Source organism: Poecile atricapillus, chromosome 21 (assembly GCF_030490865.1).
Source record: "Poecile atricapillus isolate bPoeAtr1 chromosome 21, bPoeAtr1.hap1, whole genome shotgun sequence".
NCBI lineage: Eukaryota > Metazoa > Chordata > Aves > Passeriformes > Paridae > Poecile > Poecile atricapillus.
Genome location: NC_081269.1, coordinates 7651282 through 7668969, shown reverse-complemented (window position 1 = coordinate 7668969; position 17688 = coordinate 7651282). Strand labels below are relative to the sequence as shown.

General features: G+C 48.0%; 1 protein-coding gene across 1 annotated transcript in view; it reads left to right on the top strand.

The window, feature by feature from the left end:
• COL26A1 (collagen type XXVI alpha 1 chain) overlaps positions 1 to 17688 on the top strand; it is a 153534-nt gene that overhangs the window by 115349 nt on the left and 20497 nt on the right. The window contains exons 4-5 of the mRNA XM_058854748.1: positions 2677 to 2738; positions 13581 to 13731. Of these exons, the coding sequence (XP_058710731.1) occupies positions 2677 to 2738; positions 13581 to 13731 (213 nt within the window). The remainder of the gene's footprint in view (positions 1 to 2676; positions 2739 to 13580; positions 13732 to 17688) is intronic.

Below are 17688 nucleotides of genomic sequence, written 5' to 3'. Positions count from 1 at the left end.
AAGCCTTGTCTGCCTGTTGGTCAGATAAATAAATGTCACATGGATTTGTTGGCAGGACTCTTGCCTTAGTAAGGTCTTTTGCATTAGGAATATCCACTTCCTGGATTATTTAAATGTCTTTTGGGCCCAGTCTAAGTACCTTGGGTGTGGATCTGGGTTTCCAGGCATTTCACAACAGAAAGGATCAGAGATCAAATCCAGCTTGAACTGAAGTAGTTCTCTTTCTGACCCAGGCTGTGTTTTCTGCCTGTTTCAACACCCCTGACATGAAGATCATATGAGTACAAATATCACATGCAGCAGCCCTGCTGGTTTATCTCCTCTTCTGTCACTTTGCCCGTTTAAATCAAACCTTTCCTGTTGCAAATGCACCTGAGAGGGCTCTTTGAGACACTCTTCAAGAGCAGAGAGAGCTGCTGGACTGCTGCTATCCCTGAACCCTGTCCTTGCCCTGGGGAGCTGGTTGGTTCACCCCTCTGCACAGGGATGGTAAAAACCCATTTTTAATGAGCTGAGCTCTCCAGAGGGACCTTAAGTGGTCAGTCCATTTCAGAGATGCAGGGATGGTTTTCAGACAGTTCAAGTCAGTCTCTCTAAACCTGTGGGAGTTACTAATATGTGCAAGCCAGCAGAAGGGAGAATAGGACTCTGTATTTTATTTGCTCTGTAACACATCTGATGCATCTTTTGGCTCCTGAGAGCAGTGAATTTATTCAGTCTTATCTTTCTGTGGGGATGAGCAAGATCAAAAGCCTGAAGCCAGTTACATACAGAAACTAATTCCCTGTTTCATACACCACAAGCAGATCCAGACCAAACAAGCCTCACCCATTTCCTTCCCCACAGGACAGTGCATTTATGGCACTTGCATGTTCATGGGCTAATTCAAGCCAAAAAATATTGCCCAGCATCTATTGTAGAAAATAAAAATGAACAAAAATAAAAACAAAAATAAAGAAATGTTATTTGTTATTTGCTGTTGAGTAAAAGAAAGTCCATGTCGGTATCAACCTGTGAGGAAATCCTTCCATTTGAGTGTTCCTCAAGCATCAGATGCTTTGTCTGCAAAATCTTGTGTATTATGAGGTGGAATATCTATGTCTGGCTCCTTTGGGAAGCTACACAGCTCCTCATAGAGGGCCAGCGTGAGAATTCCTTTGGCAAGTGGATGTAGGGGGTGCTGTTAGCACTCAAACAATCTTTTTAGCCTGTAAATCACCAGGGTGGAACAGCCCAGCTTCCTGTTCTTCCAAGCCATGCTCTCAAGTCTTTGTGTGGCTGAGAGCCACCAGGGCATGCAATGTGCTCCATAAAGCCAGCAAGAGACTGCAGGGGTCCCCTGGGGGGCCTTGTGCAACAGGGGACAGGATTTGTTAGGGGAGAACAGCTGGGCCCAAGTGTTGGGCTGTTCACTCAGACCAAAATCCACCTTCACCCATTCCTCGCCATAGGGAAGCTTTGGGCTCCCCAGGATCCTCTGCATCACTGCAGCCTCAGCTGCTCCTGAGCAGTCTGTTAGGGGCTCAAGAACTGCAGCTCAACATTCCCAGCCCTGTGGGAACACCAGAGTTAAAAACTTCCATGGCCAATCAATGGCAATAGGTTCTGGCCCTTAAGGGGCACAAAATGCACACAGAGATGGATTTCTCCTCTATGGGGCATGAGCTGTGATTGATCACCTGAATATGGATGGTTTGTCCTCTGAAATGCTTCATGCTGCAAATCATTTTTCCTTTTTGAGGACTGCTGGGCTCCAGAAGCCACGTGAGGTGAGAGGTCCAGTGTGGAAAGCTTCTCTGAGAGCTGGGAATGGGCAGTTCCACTCTGCTGCAAAGTGCCCTGTTGATTAAATCTCTGTTCAGGGCTTTATCCTCCTTCACTCACTTTAAAATTGCTGAGATGAAACCAGAGGCAAAGCAGCAGGCCTTCTGTTTAGATAAGGAATGTCCTTTGGAGGGAGCAATCACTTTAACCTGCACTCAGAGCTCATTCTGGCAATGTTTGTTCTCACTGAGGCCACTTGTCAGGACTCCTTTGGTGGCTGCCGAGTGTCTGCTGCTCCTCTGCAGCAACGTGGGATGGAAATCACTTCATGCTGCAGTTCTGGGCTGCATCAGCCCTCAGATCTGCCTTGCATTTCCTGGGATGGATGCTTTGTCTCATTTGTCTGGGAGTGGTAACATGGCCTGGGAGCCCAGGGATGGAGCAGGACTCCACAGAAATGGCATTTGTGTATTCATTGCTTTCCTTGATATTTTATCAGGAAAATAGTAGAGGAGAGAGAATTAAATGGAGATTGTGCAGCCTGGTGTCCTGTGAGGTGGAAGCAGGTGCCATGCCAGCCTGCACCAGTGGCAGCACAAGTGTCTCTGCCTGTGACAGCAGGGCATGCTGGTTGGCAGCATGAAAAGTCTTAAAACCAATTTTTATTTCTTCTGCTTTCTGCATATTGGGAACTTAATTTCACGCTCTGCCCTACTAAACATCCCCAAACAAGGTTCATGTAACGTGGCTGTGGCTGGTGACCTGTGCAGCAGATTTGAATATTTTTTTTCCCCCATAACTGATCTTGACCCACTTTTCTATGTGCCTTGGATTAAAGGGATCAGCCTGAAGCTGTGGATGGACATGCAGAGCCCCTGGCAGTGTCACAGTACTGTGTTTTGTTCTCTCTAGAATGCATGAACTGCACCAGGCTCGCTGATATGACCGAGAGGCTGAACACGCTGGAGGCCAAGGTAAGGAGCTGCCTTTATTCTCCTCTTTGACCAAAATTTCCAAGAGTTTCTGGTGAAAAACATGTTGAGTTGGCAGGCCTGGAGAGATCAGGTGCCTCTTCCCTCTGTGGCAGTGGCTCTGCCCCAGAAAATCAGACACTCTTTGCCTCTAGCCCTGCTCCTTCCCTTCCCCTTCCCATGTGCTGCATCCCTGCCTCGGTCCTGCTCCTCCAGACAATGCTCAGAGCTCAGAAATACCATGTCACGTGTTGCCATCATCTTTATTTGTCACTGCTTGCCTGTCACACCTGCCCTCCCTCTTCTCTGCTGTATTTCTTCAAGTGCAATCCAGTCCTGATTTTTTATCCCTTTTCTGAAGGATGGGAGGATCTCATAGTTTAGTGGAGACAAATATTAGGGGGAGACCTTCACATTGTGGAATTTTTTTTTTCTTTTCCTACAAATAGTTTTAATTTCTACCTACTGGGATTCAGATAAATGGTTCCAGCCTAGCAACAAAGCAGCTGAGTCAGCATTCCCCTTTGATCTGTGGTCCCTCCTGTGACAGCCCACTCCTTGCTGTTACTTATCATGCTTTGGTCCCTTTAAAGCATTTACTGCTGTTATTATTCATTAACTGATGCTTATCAATGACATAAAAGAATTTAGGGAGAAACCTTATGAGGGAGGTGGTGGTTGTGTGGTGTTTTTGAGGCCAGTACATGATATTATGGTAATTTGGGAATTGTTTGTGCTGAAATGAAGTCTGGAGCCTCCTCAAAGCCTTTGCAGTTATATTTCACTGGAGGAAAATGAAGGGGTGGGGGGAATGAAATTCTGGGGGCAAGATTGTTCGAGTGGAAACAACTGGTGTAGTGCAAAGGACAAAAGGGAGCTGGGTTTGAGCAGCAGGGGCAGGGCAGGAGAGAGGGGCTGCTGAGTGATCCCTGTGTGTGCATCCTGAATCCAAGAAAGACACAGGCCTGGCCTCAAAGAGATGTGAATCAGCCCTTCCCTCCCAGGCTGAGGCCAGCTGCACCTTTCTTCGCCTTCCAGGATTTTCTCTGTCTGGCTCACTGGAAAAGGACAACCAGAGACTGTCCTGACATCACTCCTCGCTCTGCTGCCTTGTGCTGCTCAGCTCTTGTGTGGGTAACAACGTGTAAGGACTGATGGCAGCCTCAGCTGGGGCCTGGCAGGATTTTGGGGAGAGGGAAGGAGGTTCCACCTGCCCAGATCCCTTTGGGAAGTCAGGCGGAGCGTGTCGTGTCTCTGATTTAGTGCTGCAGTCAGGCAGTTCGTGTTGCTGTGATGCTTTTCCTCCTGACTTCCCTCTGCTCCCACACAGACCCAAGCTGGGAGCAAGGTTCATCAAAGGGGTTTATTTTTACAGAGGAAAATGAGTTACTGCCTTCGTTTTTGAAGTACTAAAGACCATGTCTCTGCAAGGAGACCTTGTGCAGCACAGCCCAGCGAGGTCCTTATCAATCTTTTGGCTTCCACTTTGTTTGAAAAGCTGTGGATGCTTTGCAAAAATTGACTGTAGCGATGAAACAGAGAGTGAAGCAACAGTACACGACTGCTGGTGCTGTGCACAAGAGAAATATGCTGATTCCCCCTTTTTTTCAAGGTTAATTTAAGTTCAGTTTGATCTCTGTAGCAATCTAATGAACTCAGTTGTTATTGTTCAACAATAGCCAGCATCATTTAAAAGGTGCTTATGTTTGTTTGGTGCTGTCTGCATTCCTGCTCTGGATTTTGGAGGAAGATCCCTGTTTTGCTGGATGATCTGGATGTGAAATTGTCTCTCAGCTGTCCATACTGTCTTCTTGTAATGTCTCATTTCACCACAACAACCTGAAGCTGTTTTGAGGAACACAGGAGGGATGGGATGGGCACACACATCTCTGCCAGTGCCAGAGGCTGTTTCCCACTGGATTTTTGCAGGTTTATTCTGCAAAGGCAGATGTGGAATTTCATCTTCCCCACAAGCAGAGCTGGATTTTCCTGCCACAGTCCTGCTCCCTCTGGAGGGAGGTGAAGTTCTTTTGTTCTTTTGAATTTCAGCCCAGAGTGACCAAGGTGAGCCCAGGGGATGGCAGTGGGAAAGACCAGCCTGAGGTTTCTTCTTTCCCCACTCCTCTTCAGCTGTTATAGCAGCCCCCCTAAAAATGGGGATATAACCAGCAATGGTCTCATCTTTCTTATTACAAGGGTGAGCTGGTTCATCCAAATTTTAAGATCAGTGCCCAAATGAGGTAATAAAAGTAACCCTCTGCTTTTAGTAATATGAGAGTTGGATCAGAAGGTGAAAAGCAAAAATAAACAGAGCAAATGAAATGAAAAATGACTCATGAGGGACCAATGCTTTTATTGCCCTTGGGGAGGAGAGAGGCTGTGCCGTGGCTCAACTGCAGCAGAACCAGCTCTTCACGTGCCTCACACCTTCCTCAGTGCTGCTCTAGGATGTCCTTGTGCCTGTAGGAGGTGTTTCTGCAGGGAGGGAGTGAAGGCAATGGAATCAGGCTCCATCCTCATCTCCTGTTCCCAGCTACCACGTTGTCTCCCCAGGATGGAATTCATGAGCTCGACACCAGAGCCAGAGTGCCAGAGTTCTGAAAGCTTGATTGATGGTGCTGAGCTTGAAATCCACAGAGCACAGGATCTCCATCAGGGAGGATGGTGACCATCCTGGGGTCCAGAACAAGAAATGGTGTGGACTGGAAGGAAACTACCCCCTCCCCAAGCCCCAGCATGCCAACCCTTATTTCTCTCCTGTGACATCTTAGTTTACACCTCCACAGGAGCCTTGTTGGTGGGACAGCAGAGCAAAACCTGCTTTTATTTCATAGCAAAGATTTCACTTGAGCCAGCACAACCCCTTAGTGGGAAGTGTGTTCAGCCCTTCCTGAATTTCCTGAGCCTGGTGCTGCCCTCCTGTGTCACAGGACTGAGCCCAGACAAACCTCGGGAACCCACGGCAGAAAGAGAGGCTGGAAAGGAGGCAGAGCTGCAGGCAGCTGCACACAAATTTCTGCTTATTTTGCTCGCCCAGTTTCTCTAAGTAAGCACCACCACAGAGCTCTGGGCAGCACAATATTAATCCCAGGTTTGGGTTGGAGTTGGAGCACAGTGCTTGCTCTGAGCTGATCTAAGCCAGCCTTATCTCCTGACACCGCTCTTACGAAGCTCGTGGCATTTCACTCACAGCTTTAATGCCTGGAGATAGCATTACATATCCAGTGTCTGATTGATTCATTGTGTGATTGATAAATGACATGCATAGTTTTTGCATGAAAACAGTCCCTGTAATGTGATTCCCCACACAGAAGATTCTGAAAGGTTTTAAAGAAAATCTTTGTACGGTGCAAAGAATTTGATCGATTCATTGCTATTTTTCTGCAATCAGCCCATTTATTTAGGAGAGATTACCAACAGCACCTTCACTATCCATGTCTTTGGATGGTAAAGCATCATTACTTGGAGTTTTAATGTGATCATTGTATGAAATGTTTCTGTATTTCCCTCTTCTCCAGGGCAGTTACATGAAATACTGGCAGCTGTCTGGGATGTTTTATGGAGTTTGTCTTTCCTTTCTCTGATAGATAATAAAACAATTCCCTGCTGTAGGGGAGAAATATTTGGAAGATAGCAAAAGTTTCATGGTGCTGTGACATGGCAGAGAGATTGGGAGGGGAAGCAGAATTGCTTGGCTGGGAGGCTGCTGCTGGCTCTGCAGTGTGGACATGAGCAGTTGATTGAAACTTCAAGGGCTTCCTTGGATTTTCCCTGTTCTTTGTGGGATAGCCACAAGCAGGTATTTCCTTTCTCAACAGGAAGGTGTCTTACTTATTAATCCCTGAGGTTTCCTAATGGCTCTGTGCAGAATCTGTTTGTCCAGCTCCAGCAGTACATTGAATTTAAGGAGAATTTGGGCTGTTTCACAGGTAGCCATAGAATAACTGGCTGGTTTCTGGTAGCAGCTACAACCTGGAGTCAAGCTCTGTAAAATTTCTAATTTAACACTGAGTTTCTGTAGGTTAGTTAAAGACTCAAATATCCCTAAGAATAAAATGCAACTTCCTAACTGATTCTTACAAGGAGGAACCATGACTCAAAACTGGATGGGCAAACTGAATTTTGTGTAACTTTGCATCCATCTCTTGTTTTTTTTGCTGATTGCAGTAATTCTGATGATGAGGCAGTTTGGTTACTGAGTCTTCTCTCATTTGGGCATCCTGCTGTCTTTCAGAATGATGGTTAAAATCCTTTCCTTCTCAAACCTGGTAATTTTTAGACCTTATTTCATATCACTGTTGGATTGAAGGAGCAGTCTGTCCCCTAAGACTGTTCCATGTGTTTGGCCAATGCTGTAAATCGTTTGCCAGAACAACAAAAAGGCTGCAAAGGCCTCCTCGTCCACCATTCCCTCCCACAAAGTCTTTTAGTTACAAGTTTGGCATTTTTAGTCAAATGAATATAATATTTTTATAAAATAACTTTGCAAAATTCTCTTTTCCTGACACACAAGTTTGCCAAGCAAGTCCCATGTCTGCATTAGGAGATACTTTTGGTGTGTTTAATACCTGGGAACAGGTTTACAAGCTTTGATTTTTTTAAGAGAAACACATTTGTGGACAAACAGGTTTTGTCAAGGTGGGGGGGTGTGAGGAGCCCAAGGGATGTGCTCAGATCCTTTTGTAATTTGGTGTCCAAACATTTCCACTTGATTCCAATCAGAAATTCTATGGGAGCTTCATAAGTAAAGTAAGATAAAAATGACTTCAGGTCCTTTTTCTTTCATCCTGCACCGAGGTGAGGCAGGAAAGGCCCAATCTCCTCATCTTTTCCCTCGTGCTGCTCTCTGCCAGCAGCTTTCAGAGCTCTGGAGGAGAAGAGCACACGAAACATCTGAGCCTGTTTGAGATGGATCCCTGAGCTCAGGGCTCCTCACCTGGGAGGAAGCAGAGCTGATCCCAAAGGCATTGCTGGAATCTTGGTCAAGACTAAATTCACCTCAGGCTGGTCTGGGTTCACATCCCTGGCACTCCCACATCCCCAGCAGGCCTCAGCAATACCTGGGGCAGAGGAATGAGGGCATCTTGAGGGTGCAAGGTTATAGCTCCCCTCTATTTTTATCAGATGTTTTAAAGACACAACAGTGAATCTGATTTCACTCTGAGCTCCTTCGTGTGCTTTGTGAACAGGGCATTGAAGGATTGCTGGATCCTCTCCACATCTGGCTCCTCAGGGTGCCAGCTGTGGCAGGCTGGGGGCCTCAGCAGCAGAATAAATCCCACAGGGAGCACATTCAGAGCAGCTCCCCAAGTGCCTCCCAGGACCACAGCCAATCCTTCCCTTCCAGCTGTTCTCTCAAGCAGAGCTTCAAGGGTCTGAGGAGCTGCTGAACAGTGTCAGTGTTTTGTCTGAACTCATAGGGCAGCCTGGGCTTTTGTGTCTTCTCTGCCCTGATTCCCCTCCAGAAGGTTCCTGCTGAGGAAGGAGTTGCATTTTCCATCCTGTTTTTGGAAATCTTGTAGCACTCTTAAGAACAAGAACCAAAGTGAAGTGCTACCTGACAGAAGCCTTTGGTCCATGTTTCTGTCTTCCCTGCATTTTCTGATGACATCACTTCACTTTTGCTCTGCACTGAGTCACTGCAATGACATCAGCCTGTGCTCCCTCCTAATTTACCAATGCAACAAAAACTCCTCCTGTGCTAATTACCTTGTCCCTTTGGCCAAAGCCTCTCAGATGTTGTAAGTTTGAAGTCACCCAGGTTCTCTTTGGGCACCCAGCTCCTCAGATTGTGGCAGACACTTCCTGGATGTCTTTTGGCTTTTGAAACCAAGCACTTGTGTCTGTGCTGGATCCTTGTGTTCACAGGTCCCTCATTGCTATGAGAGAGAGACCATTCCCCATCACATTTTGTTAAACTCCCTGTTTAGATCAGTCTTGATGAATGATTAAAAAACCCTTATATTGCCAAATAATTTGCTATGAAGAAAGATATGTTCAACAAGTTATGCAATTTAGCATTATTAATCAGCTTGTGTCTCCACAAGATCAAGGGAATCTTACTTTACACTGGAATTTTTAGCTGATGAGCTGGATTCATGCAGTGTCTTTTCCTCCTCTTTAGAGAGGGATGGAAGGGAGTTAATTCCACTGAAGCTTCAAGAGACCAAATATCCCTGTTTATTAATTAATAATATCCATCTGGATTTTTATCCAAAGAAAAGGCATTCTGAGCCGTGTCATATCAACTTTGAAATCTTTGGAAGCCTGGCTGCTCTTCCCTTGTTTCTAACACCTACCTAGTTACAGGACATCAGGAATGTGAGCGGAGGACAGATGATGGGAGGAGGCTGCCTTTGTCAAAGCTTCTTTTCATGAGTGGGAACAACAAAAACAGGGTTCTGGAAAGCCACTACAAGCCAAAAAAAGTCCTCTGACACCGAACATCTCAAGAAGATGAAAACCGTCCTCCCGTTTCCAGTGTCCCTGGCCTGAGCTTTTGATCTGACGCAAGAAATGTGGTATTTGTCTGAAGTGGAGAAAGTTTATGCTGGCAAATGAGAAAGGAGGAGGTGGTTGAGTAAGCTGGGACTGAGCTCCAGGCACACAACGCTCGTGTCCCCGCGGAGGGCCGGGAACGGAGCGGGATCCACAGCCAGGCCTGGAGCCCCGGGAATGGAGCAGGAGGCAGAGCCTGCCCTGGGAGCCTGGCGGGTCTGGGAGCCACAGATGATCCTGCAGGCAGCAGCCTCTGGCCAGGGCACGATGGATCCCCACGCTCCTCTGGCCAGGGCACGATGGATGGATCCCCACGCTCCTGCAGCCAGGGCACGATGGATGGATCCCCGCGCTCCTGTGGCCAGGGCACGATGGATCCCTGCACTCCTGCAGCCAGGGCACGATGGATCCCCGCTCTCCTGCAGCCAGGGCACGATGGATCCCCGCTCTCCTGCAGCCAGGGCACGATGGATCCCTGCACTCCTGCAGCCAGGGCACGATGGATCCCCGCTCTCCTGCAGCCAGGGCACGATGGATCCCCGCTCTCCTGCAGCCAGGGCACGATGGATCCCTGCACTCCTGCAGCCAGGGCACGATGGATCCCCGCTCTCCTGCAGCCAGGGCACGATGGATCCCATGCTCCTCTGGCCAGGGCACGATGGATCCCATGTTCCTGCAGCCAGGGCACGATGGATCCCTGCACTCCTGCAGCCAGGGCACAATGGATCCCTGCGCTCCTGCAGCCAGGGCACGATGGATGGATCCCCGCTCTCCTCTGGCCAGGGCACGATGGATCCGTGCGCTCCTGCAGCCAGGGCACGATGGATGGATCCCCGCTCTCCTGCAGCCAGGGCACGATGGATCCCTGCGCTCCTCTGGCCAGGGCACGATGGATCCCCGCTCTCCTGCAGCCAGGGCACGATGGATCCCCGCGCTCCTGTGGCCAGGGCACGATGGATGGATCCCTGCACTCCTCTGGCCAGGGCACGATGGATGGATCCCTGCACTCCTGCAGCCAGGGCACGATGGATGGATCCCTGCACTCCTGCAGCCAGGGCACGATGGATGGATCCCTGCACTCCTGCAGCCAGGGCACGATGGATCCCCGCTCTCCTGTGGCCGGCCCGGCTCCCACGCGCTGTTGGCAGCAGAGGTGGCCCCGTTTCAGCCCCTCCCAACCTCCTGACCCAGCTGTGCTGTGTCTGAGCCGTGGGGTTTGGAGCCAGACACAAACCCTTGTGCTGCTGGCACCTCTCTTGCCAGAGGCTCTGGTTCAGCACGGCCATTTAGGCTGATTTGAGTTTTTCCTTTGGTTTGCGCAGAAAGACAAAAGTTTGAGTGTTTTGCTGAGTTGAGGCCGTCCTTCAACTCTGACTGCACATTGCAAGGTGGGGAGGAAAGGGCTTTTTGTGTCCTGCATGGATCTGCTGTCCTGGCAGCACAGGCAGCAACCATTGTCCTCCTCTCTGCCTTCCCTGGTTGGGTGCTGAGTGACATCACCCAGGGCTGCAAGACCTATTTCATTTATCTGATGGCATGAGGATGTTTTCTGCCCCCATTCTTCATGGAAGCAGAACTTTTGTGTTGGAAGTTGTAGCAGCAACACAGGTGGGCACTGCTTGCAATGAGGATTCCCCGTGAAAACCACACATTCTTCCCTTGATGTTATCCCTCTCTCTACCTCAACCCTATTGACCAGAAAATACCAAGATTTTAGTACTGAGACTTTAATACACTGCACATTTTGCTAATTTTCTTTCTGGCTGTGAGCCTCTGTGGTATCATTTTCCAGCAGTTTACTCAGAGGGCTTGAAACTTTCTTTTTTTTTTATTTAATGAAAGTGGGAATTCTCCTCGAGTCCCCTGACTACAGCAATGGCAGCCTTAAGAAAAACAGAACGTGACAGAAAATGGATGAATGGCTCCAGTGCTATTGCAATAATATGTAAGGAGCCCACTTGTGCTCTGTGCTGTGTGAGCTGTGAGAGGACACTCCTTGTTGAAAGAGCCATGTGTAGTTTGAGATTTTTGAATGTGACTAAATCCCTTGTGCTTCTCCTTCTTTAGTTTGGCTCTGTGGATCTCACGGATGTGAGAGCTCTCTTCTTTCTGCTTTATTTCTTTTGGGCATTTCTTCAGTTCTAATCATAAAAACTAGAATTTCTCAGCAATTTCAAGTCTGGAGACTTCCTGACCTCTATCATTTCATGCCCAGGGAAAATAAACTTGTTACTATGGTTTGGGCCTTAATGACTGCAAAGTATATATAGTCAATTTATAACGGCGCATGCTGGATTATCCTGTGCACGGCTTTACAGCTTTTACAGCATTTATCAGCAGAGTGCTCATTTAAAACATGTTGTTTTAATGAAAATGATACCGTTGCCACTGTTTTGTGTTGATTATGTGGTAACACATTTTTATTATCACCCATAAAAATGATTTGGAGCCGTTCCACTCCAGATGCGACCTTCGGCAGAGCCGTGCTCGCGCCGCCCGCGAGGGCCACGGGCCCCTGTGGTTTGCTGGGCCCTGACCATGGCTGCAGTGATTTAATATCCCTGTTCCCACAGCTCTGCAGAACACTGTCCAAGACAGCCCCTGTGTGCCCCTTCCTCACAGCAGGAGCATCCCACCCCTGCCCTGCCTGCAGCCCCTCTCATTTGCCACCTCCAGGGTTACTCTGCCTCTCTGCCCGAGCACATTTTGGCAACATCCAGGTGTTTGCTGGGGAAGTAAAAGGATGATATAATAAATAAAATGAAGTGATTCAGAAAAGGTCTTCAGCTCACACTTGAGTCCCATGGCAATGGGAGTTAAGCACAGTTATGGTAAGGCACATGCTTAAGTGTTTGTTGAACTGATAACACGTTTCCTGGAAAGTCTGGCGAATAAATCATTGGGTAGGAGCACAGAGTGCAAAAGGCAGATGGAACTGATTCCCTCCTGCCTGGCATCAGTCAAACCTGGTGAAGAAAAGCATTGTGACCTTACTCCTTTTTGCTGTACTCAGAGAGCAGGACTCTGGATCTGTAAAAAAAGGTTCTTGCAATAAAGGAGGAATTTTGCTTGTTTGCAGGAGTGAGATTCAGTTCCCTTGCACTTAACCCAGCTCCCAGTTTAATTAGTTTCTGATTCACCCCCATCAGGCCAGTACATTCTGCAGGAAGTTCATCATTTCTGGCACTGCTGCAGTACTGGCTCTCACCAGGCCTTGCAATAAAGAAGTGATAAACCTTGTAATAATTGTAAGTTAGAAACAAACAAGTGGAGCCAAGTCACTCTCATTTATAATTGCAGTGTGACTTCATTATATAAAGACAACACAGTATGTAAAAGCTGAAACTTCTAGGGATTTAATGGAAAGCTTGAGCCATATTCCTTTTTATTTCCCTTATCCCTAAATTAGTATTGCTTAGGTGGTTTTCAAACAGGAAAAGATGATGCTGTAACAAACCTCAGTGTTGCATGCCTTGAAAAATGTTCCCATGTTAGAAACCAACTCCCAGTTTCACAGAGGCTACCAGTGGGCAGGGAGCAGAGCCTGATGGACAGCCTGGATCATATGGGGAATGTGGGGTCGCTTTGCCAAGGAGAGAAGGTTGTAAATGGCCTAAACATGGGTTTATCTGAAGGTTGTGTGTTTGCAAGGCCTAGAAACAGCTGGGACTTTTAATAATGCCCTGTTGCTTCTAAGCAGAACTCCTTGAGTAAATAGCCTGAGTTTTGTTTTGTTTTGTTTTTGTTTTCTTCAAAGTTAAAGCACTTCAACTCTTTAAAAGCTTCACCTTCTCCATCATCTTTAATTTGGTTGGTATTTGTGCTTTTACAGCCAGTACTTGTCCTCAGTTTGCCTGCAGGTACAGCCCTTCACCTCGTCCCAGCTCTTGGTAATTCCAGATCTTCTGGGTTTGAGCACCAGGGAAATGCTGTGTCCCCAACAGTCTCTGGTCTCGTGTTTCTCACCTGGGACACAATCCCACGTGAGGCTGAGTCCCTCTGGAGACAGTGAAGTCCTGCCCAAGGAGGCACAATTAGCACAGCAGCTTCCTAGCTAATTGATGCTGATTTCCTAAATCCAATAAAGCTTTTATACCAAAATCCCATGATCTGTGAGTTATTCCCAGCCTCATCTGGCAAGAAGAGGAGTTTCAGGACCACCTCAGGAATTGAGACCATGTCTGAAACCATCCAGGTCACAGATCATGGAATATTCTGAGCTGGAAGGGACCCACGAGGACCATCCAGTCCAACTCTTAAGCGAGGGGTCCACAACTCTGGGCTTGTGAGCACCTTGCTGTGAGACCCAGCTGACCTTGTCTGTGTTCCCCACGTTGGCCTGTGCAGATCCTGCTGCTGGAGGCTGCAGAGAGGAGCCCAGCCCTGGAGAACAACCTGCCCATCACCGGCACCACGGCCACGTGGTACGACGAGCTGCTGCCAGACGCCTTCCCCCTGCTGAACCCCGGCACTGTCCTGAGGAAAACCGTGGCATCTGGTGGTAAGCCTGGCCTGCTCTTCACCAAATCACCCCATCCTACCTACACGATGCCTTTGGGGTAGCTAAAGAGCAGTCTGGGTCTGCTCTGTCCTTGGAAGGTGCAGAGGAGAGGGCTTGGGAGGTCTCTGCTCTTCCTTGAGTTCAGCCAGAGCAGAGCAGGGATGTCCAAGGATGAAATGATGAAGCTGCATTTTGCCAGCTGTGGTGGCAGCTATTATTTCTGTTGGCACAAACATCTGCTGGGAGCTGAATTTGGGTCTGTTCAGGTTCTGTTAACCCCAGCAGGCCCACTCTGCCTGCCTGTGTGTTTCACTGGGCTTGATTTAAGTCCAAAGGTTGTGGATTTTGAGGCCTGGACACATCAAAACATTCCTGAGGAAACTCCAGAGAGCCATCAGGACACAGTGGGACAGTTCCCGACCTACTGAGCACCAAATGCAGCATTTCCTAGTCTGGGAGCAGTGCTGGGGGTAGAGGAATGGGCTGCACAGGTCATTCTTGGTTTTATTAGGACAAAAAACTTTCCCATGAATAGCAGCATCAGTTGCAGTCTGCTTTATATTTTCTAAATTTGCCATAAACACAACAGGCTGTTTTATGATCCCTCTTGTGGCATGAAAAAAAAATACAAGGAAGTCTCCCTGTGAGCCCATTTGGCCAGACAGATCCCCATGCATTGAATTTTCTTGACCTTGGCATCTTTTTTCAAGATCCCTGCTCTCTGCTTCCAAAGCCCTGTCTGTCTGTTGCTTTGCTTGCTCCCAGAGCAGTTCTTTAGGACCTTCTTTGCTTTTTTCTTCTTCTTTTTTTTTTAACTTCTTTTAATTTTTTCAGCCCAAGCAGTTTATTATGGCAGCCCTTCCTGACTGCAGCAGACTTGGAGCAACCAAAACAGTCCAGATGTCATTCCTGTTTATGATTTGACATGATGCCACAACATAGAGGGAGGTTCACTAACAATATGTTCTGCAAAGTATTCTCAGAACCAGAGCCACAGCTGCCAGGAACTGAATTAAAGCATTTCCCCCCATGTCCATTATATGCTCATTCTGCCCTTTCCATGTTATTTATTTTTGCTGTGGCAGTGTCTCTGCACCTGCACTTTTGCTGCACCAAAGTCAGCCCAGCAAAATGCTGGTGACTCTGGGCCTTCCACACCAAGTCCTCTCCTCCTGGAGGCTCCTCATGTCCTGCTGGGCACAGAGCAGTGGCTGCCTCTCCCCCAGGTTTCTGGCAGTGCTGCCAAGCAGAGCAGCTTCTCTGCAGCACTTTGAGCAGGCTCAGCACCTTCCCCCCCTGCAGCAAAGCCAGGTGGTCACTGGTGGTCACCTCCTGGAGCAGGTGGTGATGTCTGAGCTGTGTGTGAGCCTGTCGTGTCAGCCAGATTCCAGGCTCTGTGTGTGCTACCAGGTGTAGTCCTTGCTCACTGTTACCCTTTGTTTTTCTGGCCTTGATTGATTTAACCTGGTGTGGAATAATAACTGTGGCGTAATAAAGGGATCAGGAATGCACTGGAGCGTTTTGAGCCAGGACAGTGTCTTTCAGCAATGAGAAATAATCAGTTCAGTTGCTCATTGACACGTGGTTGCCTGCTGGAGCCCCTACTCAGCCTCTGTGGGCTTCAAATACTTGCTTTGCTAAAGAGCTGTGGGGATATTTTATGGATCTGGGTCCATATTTGGCCTCCTTCCCTCCCCACACCACTCTGTGTCCGTGATTCAAAGCCAGCCAAAAAAACTCAGCATGGATTTTGGTGGACTGAAGGGAACTCCACACAATTTAGGATGGAGGGGAACTGCCCATTTTGCATTTCAACACCGTGCTGTGACTTGTTGCTCAAAGCTGTCCCCAGGTTCTCTTACAGAGCTCTCAGGAGATCTTTCATCACGTGGGATATTGGAGTAGGTGGAAGTCAAGCCTGAGTGTCCTGGGTGATTTGGGGCTGTGGAAAGCTCAGCCTCTGTCCCTCCCACCCTTTCCCCTGAGCCTTTTGTGAAACCTTCCCTACTTTGCCCTGCTTCTGGGTGTTCAGCCAAAATAAATCCCAGCCCTACCCTGCGTGCCACCAGGCTGGATGGACCAAGGGCAGGATGCTGGGGCCTGGCTCAAAGGTGGGTGATGTGGACAGGATGCTGTGAGTGCTGGAAGTGTTTCTGGATGACCCCATAGCTCTGGGTTGGCTGATGCCTCTCCAGGCTGAGGTCCAGGAAAACTTGCTACTGTTTTTGAGGGTGGTTATTCCTTCTGTGAGTGACAGGGCTGAGAATAGACAATCATTTAAAAGCAATCAGTGCTGTTGAAACAGCTGCACCACTGGCCTTTCTGATCAGCTTGTTAATCAACAGAATACATTTTTCTGAGTATTAAGATAATATATATTCTCTGGCTGAGCCAGTTGGCAGCAGGAGACCTAATTTTTCATATTTCTCTTTTTTTTCTCCTATTCTTTTTTTTTCTTTCTTTTTTTTTTTTTAACCTTTTTTTTTAAATCCTTCTTATACAGAAGCTAAAGGACACAGAGGTGCAGAGGAGCAGCTGATACCACAGGGTAAGTTCACAGTTTCTGCTATTTCTCTTTCACAGCACAAATCATCGTTATGCCCAGTCCTGTACTTACATCCCAAAAACCAGAAGGGTCCTGTGGCCAGGAACTCTTTGGAGCCTCACAGATGGAGAGGCTGAGTTTGTTCTTTGGGTTTTATCTGATCATGGGCTGCTTTGGTTGGAGAGGCCAAACACCACTTTTATCACCTCTGAGACACGAATTCCCAGCACATAAAGGATGGACAGCACTGTCTGATGGAGAGGCCAATCATGGAAGCACATGTGGCCAGAGCCAGCAGGGCATGTCCTGAGTGATGGGAGAAAACTCTTCTCTAGCTGGTATCACCTGCCAGGGGCACCAGGAGCCTCTGGGGATGCTCAGGACATCACTTTCCAAAGCTCCATGTAAACAGAGCAGCTCCTGTGCAGGGAAAATCCTGGGGAAGGAGGGGAGCAGATGGTGTGTTGCAGGTTAATGACAGAGCCAGGAAGAAAATCCAGGTCTCTGCACACCTGATTTGGTTTCCAGCAGTAAATTACTCACCCTCTGCTTTTTTAAAAATATTTTTCCTGTGGTCTTTTGCTTCATATTGTTTGGAGGATAAACTCTTACCATGGGCTTCAACCCTCTGGAAGCAGTGCCACTGCAGCAGAACTGATTTAAGCCAGCTGAAGATTTGTTCTCCCCTCTTTTCCCTGAATCCTTCCCTTTTTTTCCCCCCTGCTGCACTTGTCCCTTTTAGGCTGGTAACACCATTTGTCACCAGCATGAGCACTTGCCTGACACATTACCCAGTGCTGCTTCTCCCAGCCTTTCCTTCAGCACTTGCCCCTCCAGGGAAGGAAGTGCCAGTTTCTCTAAAGCTCTGCTGCAGCAGTGGGATTGAGGATGCTGCAGGAAATGATTGCTCATGGTCTGCAGGACTTCATGGGATTGAGTTATAAGGTTGGACTGAAGGATTGAGGGTGATTTACACAAGTGAGGGAATGTTCTGACCCACACAGTGAAATACATTACTGACATCCAGTTCCTGCAGAAATGGAAGGAATTAATGTCACTTTAGGATGAAAAATCTTGTGCACAGCCCGGAGCCCCTGTGAGATGAATGAACACAGGAAAAACCAGGGAAACATCATTGATACAGAACCTCTGGGTGATGTATACAGAACAAGTGGGAGAGAGGTTTTGATTTTCTTTGGCAAATCTATTTTGTGTATTTTGGTACGTTGGGATGGCTCTGGAGTTCATGTGTGTCTGGAGGAACCCAGCAAAGGACACCCAGACCCTGCCCAGAGCCATTCAGGACTTGGGAAGGGAACAGTGTGCACCCAGCACATCCCAGCTGGAGGTGCACATCCTGCTGACTTTTGGGGAGGGCCTTGTGCATGGGGATGTGCTTTTTCCTTTCA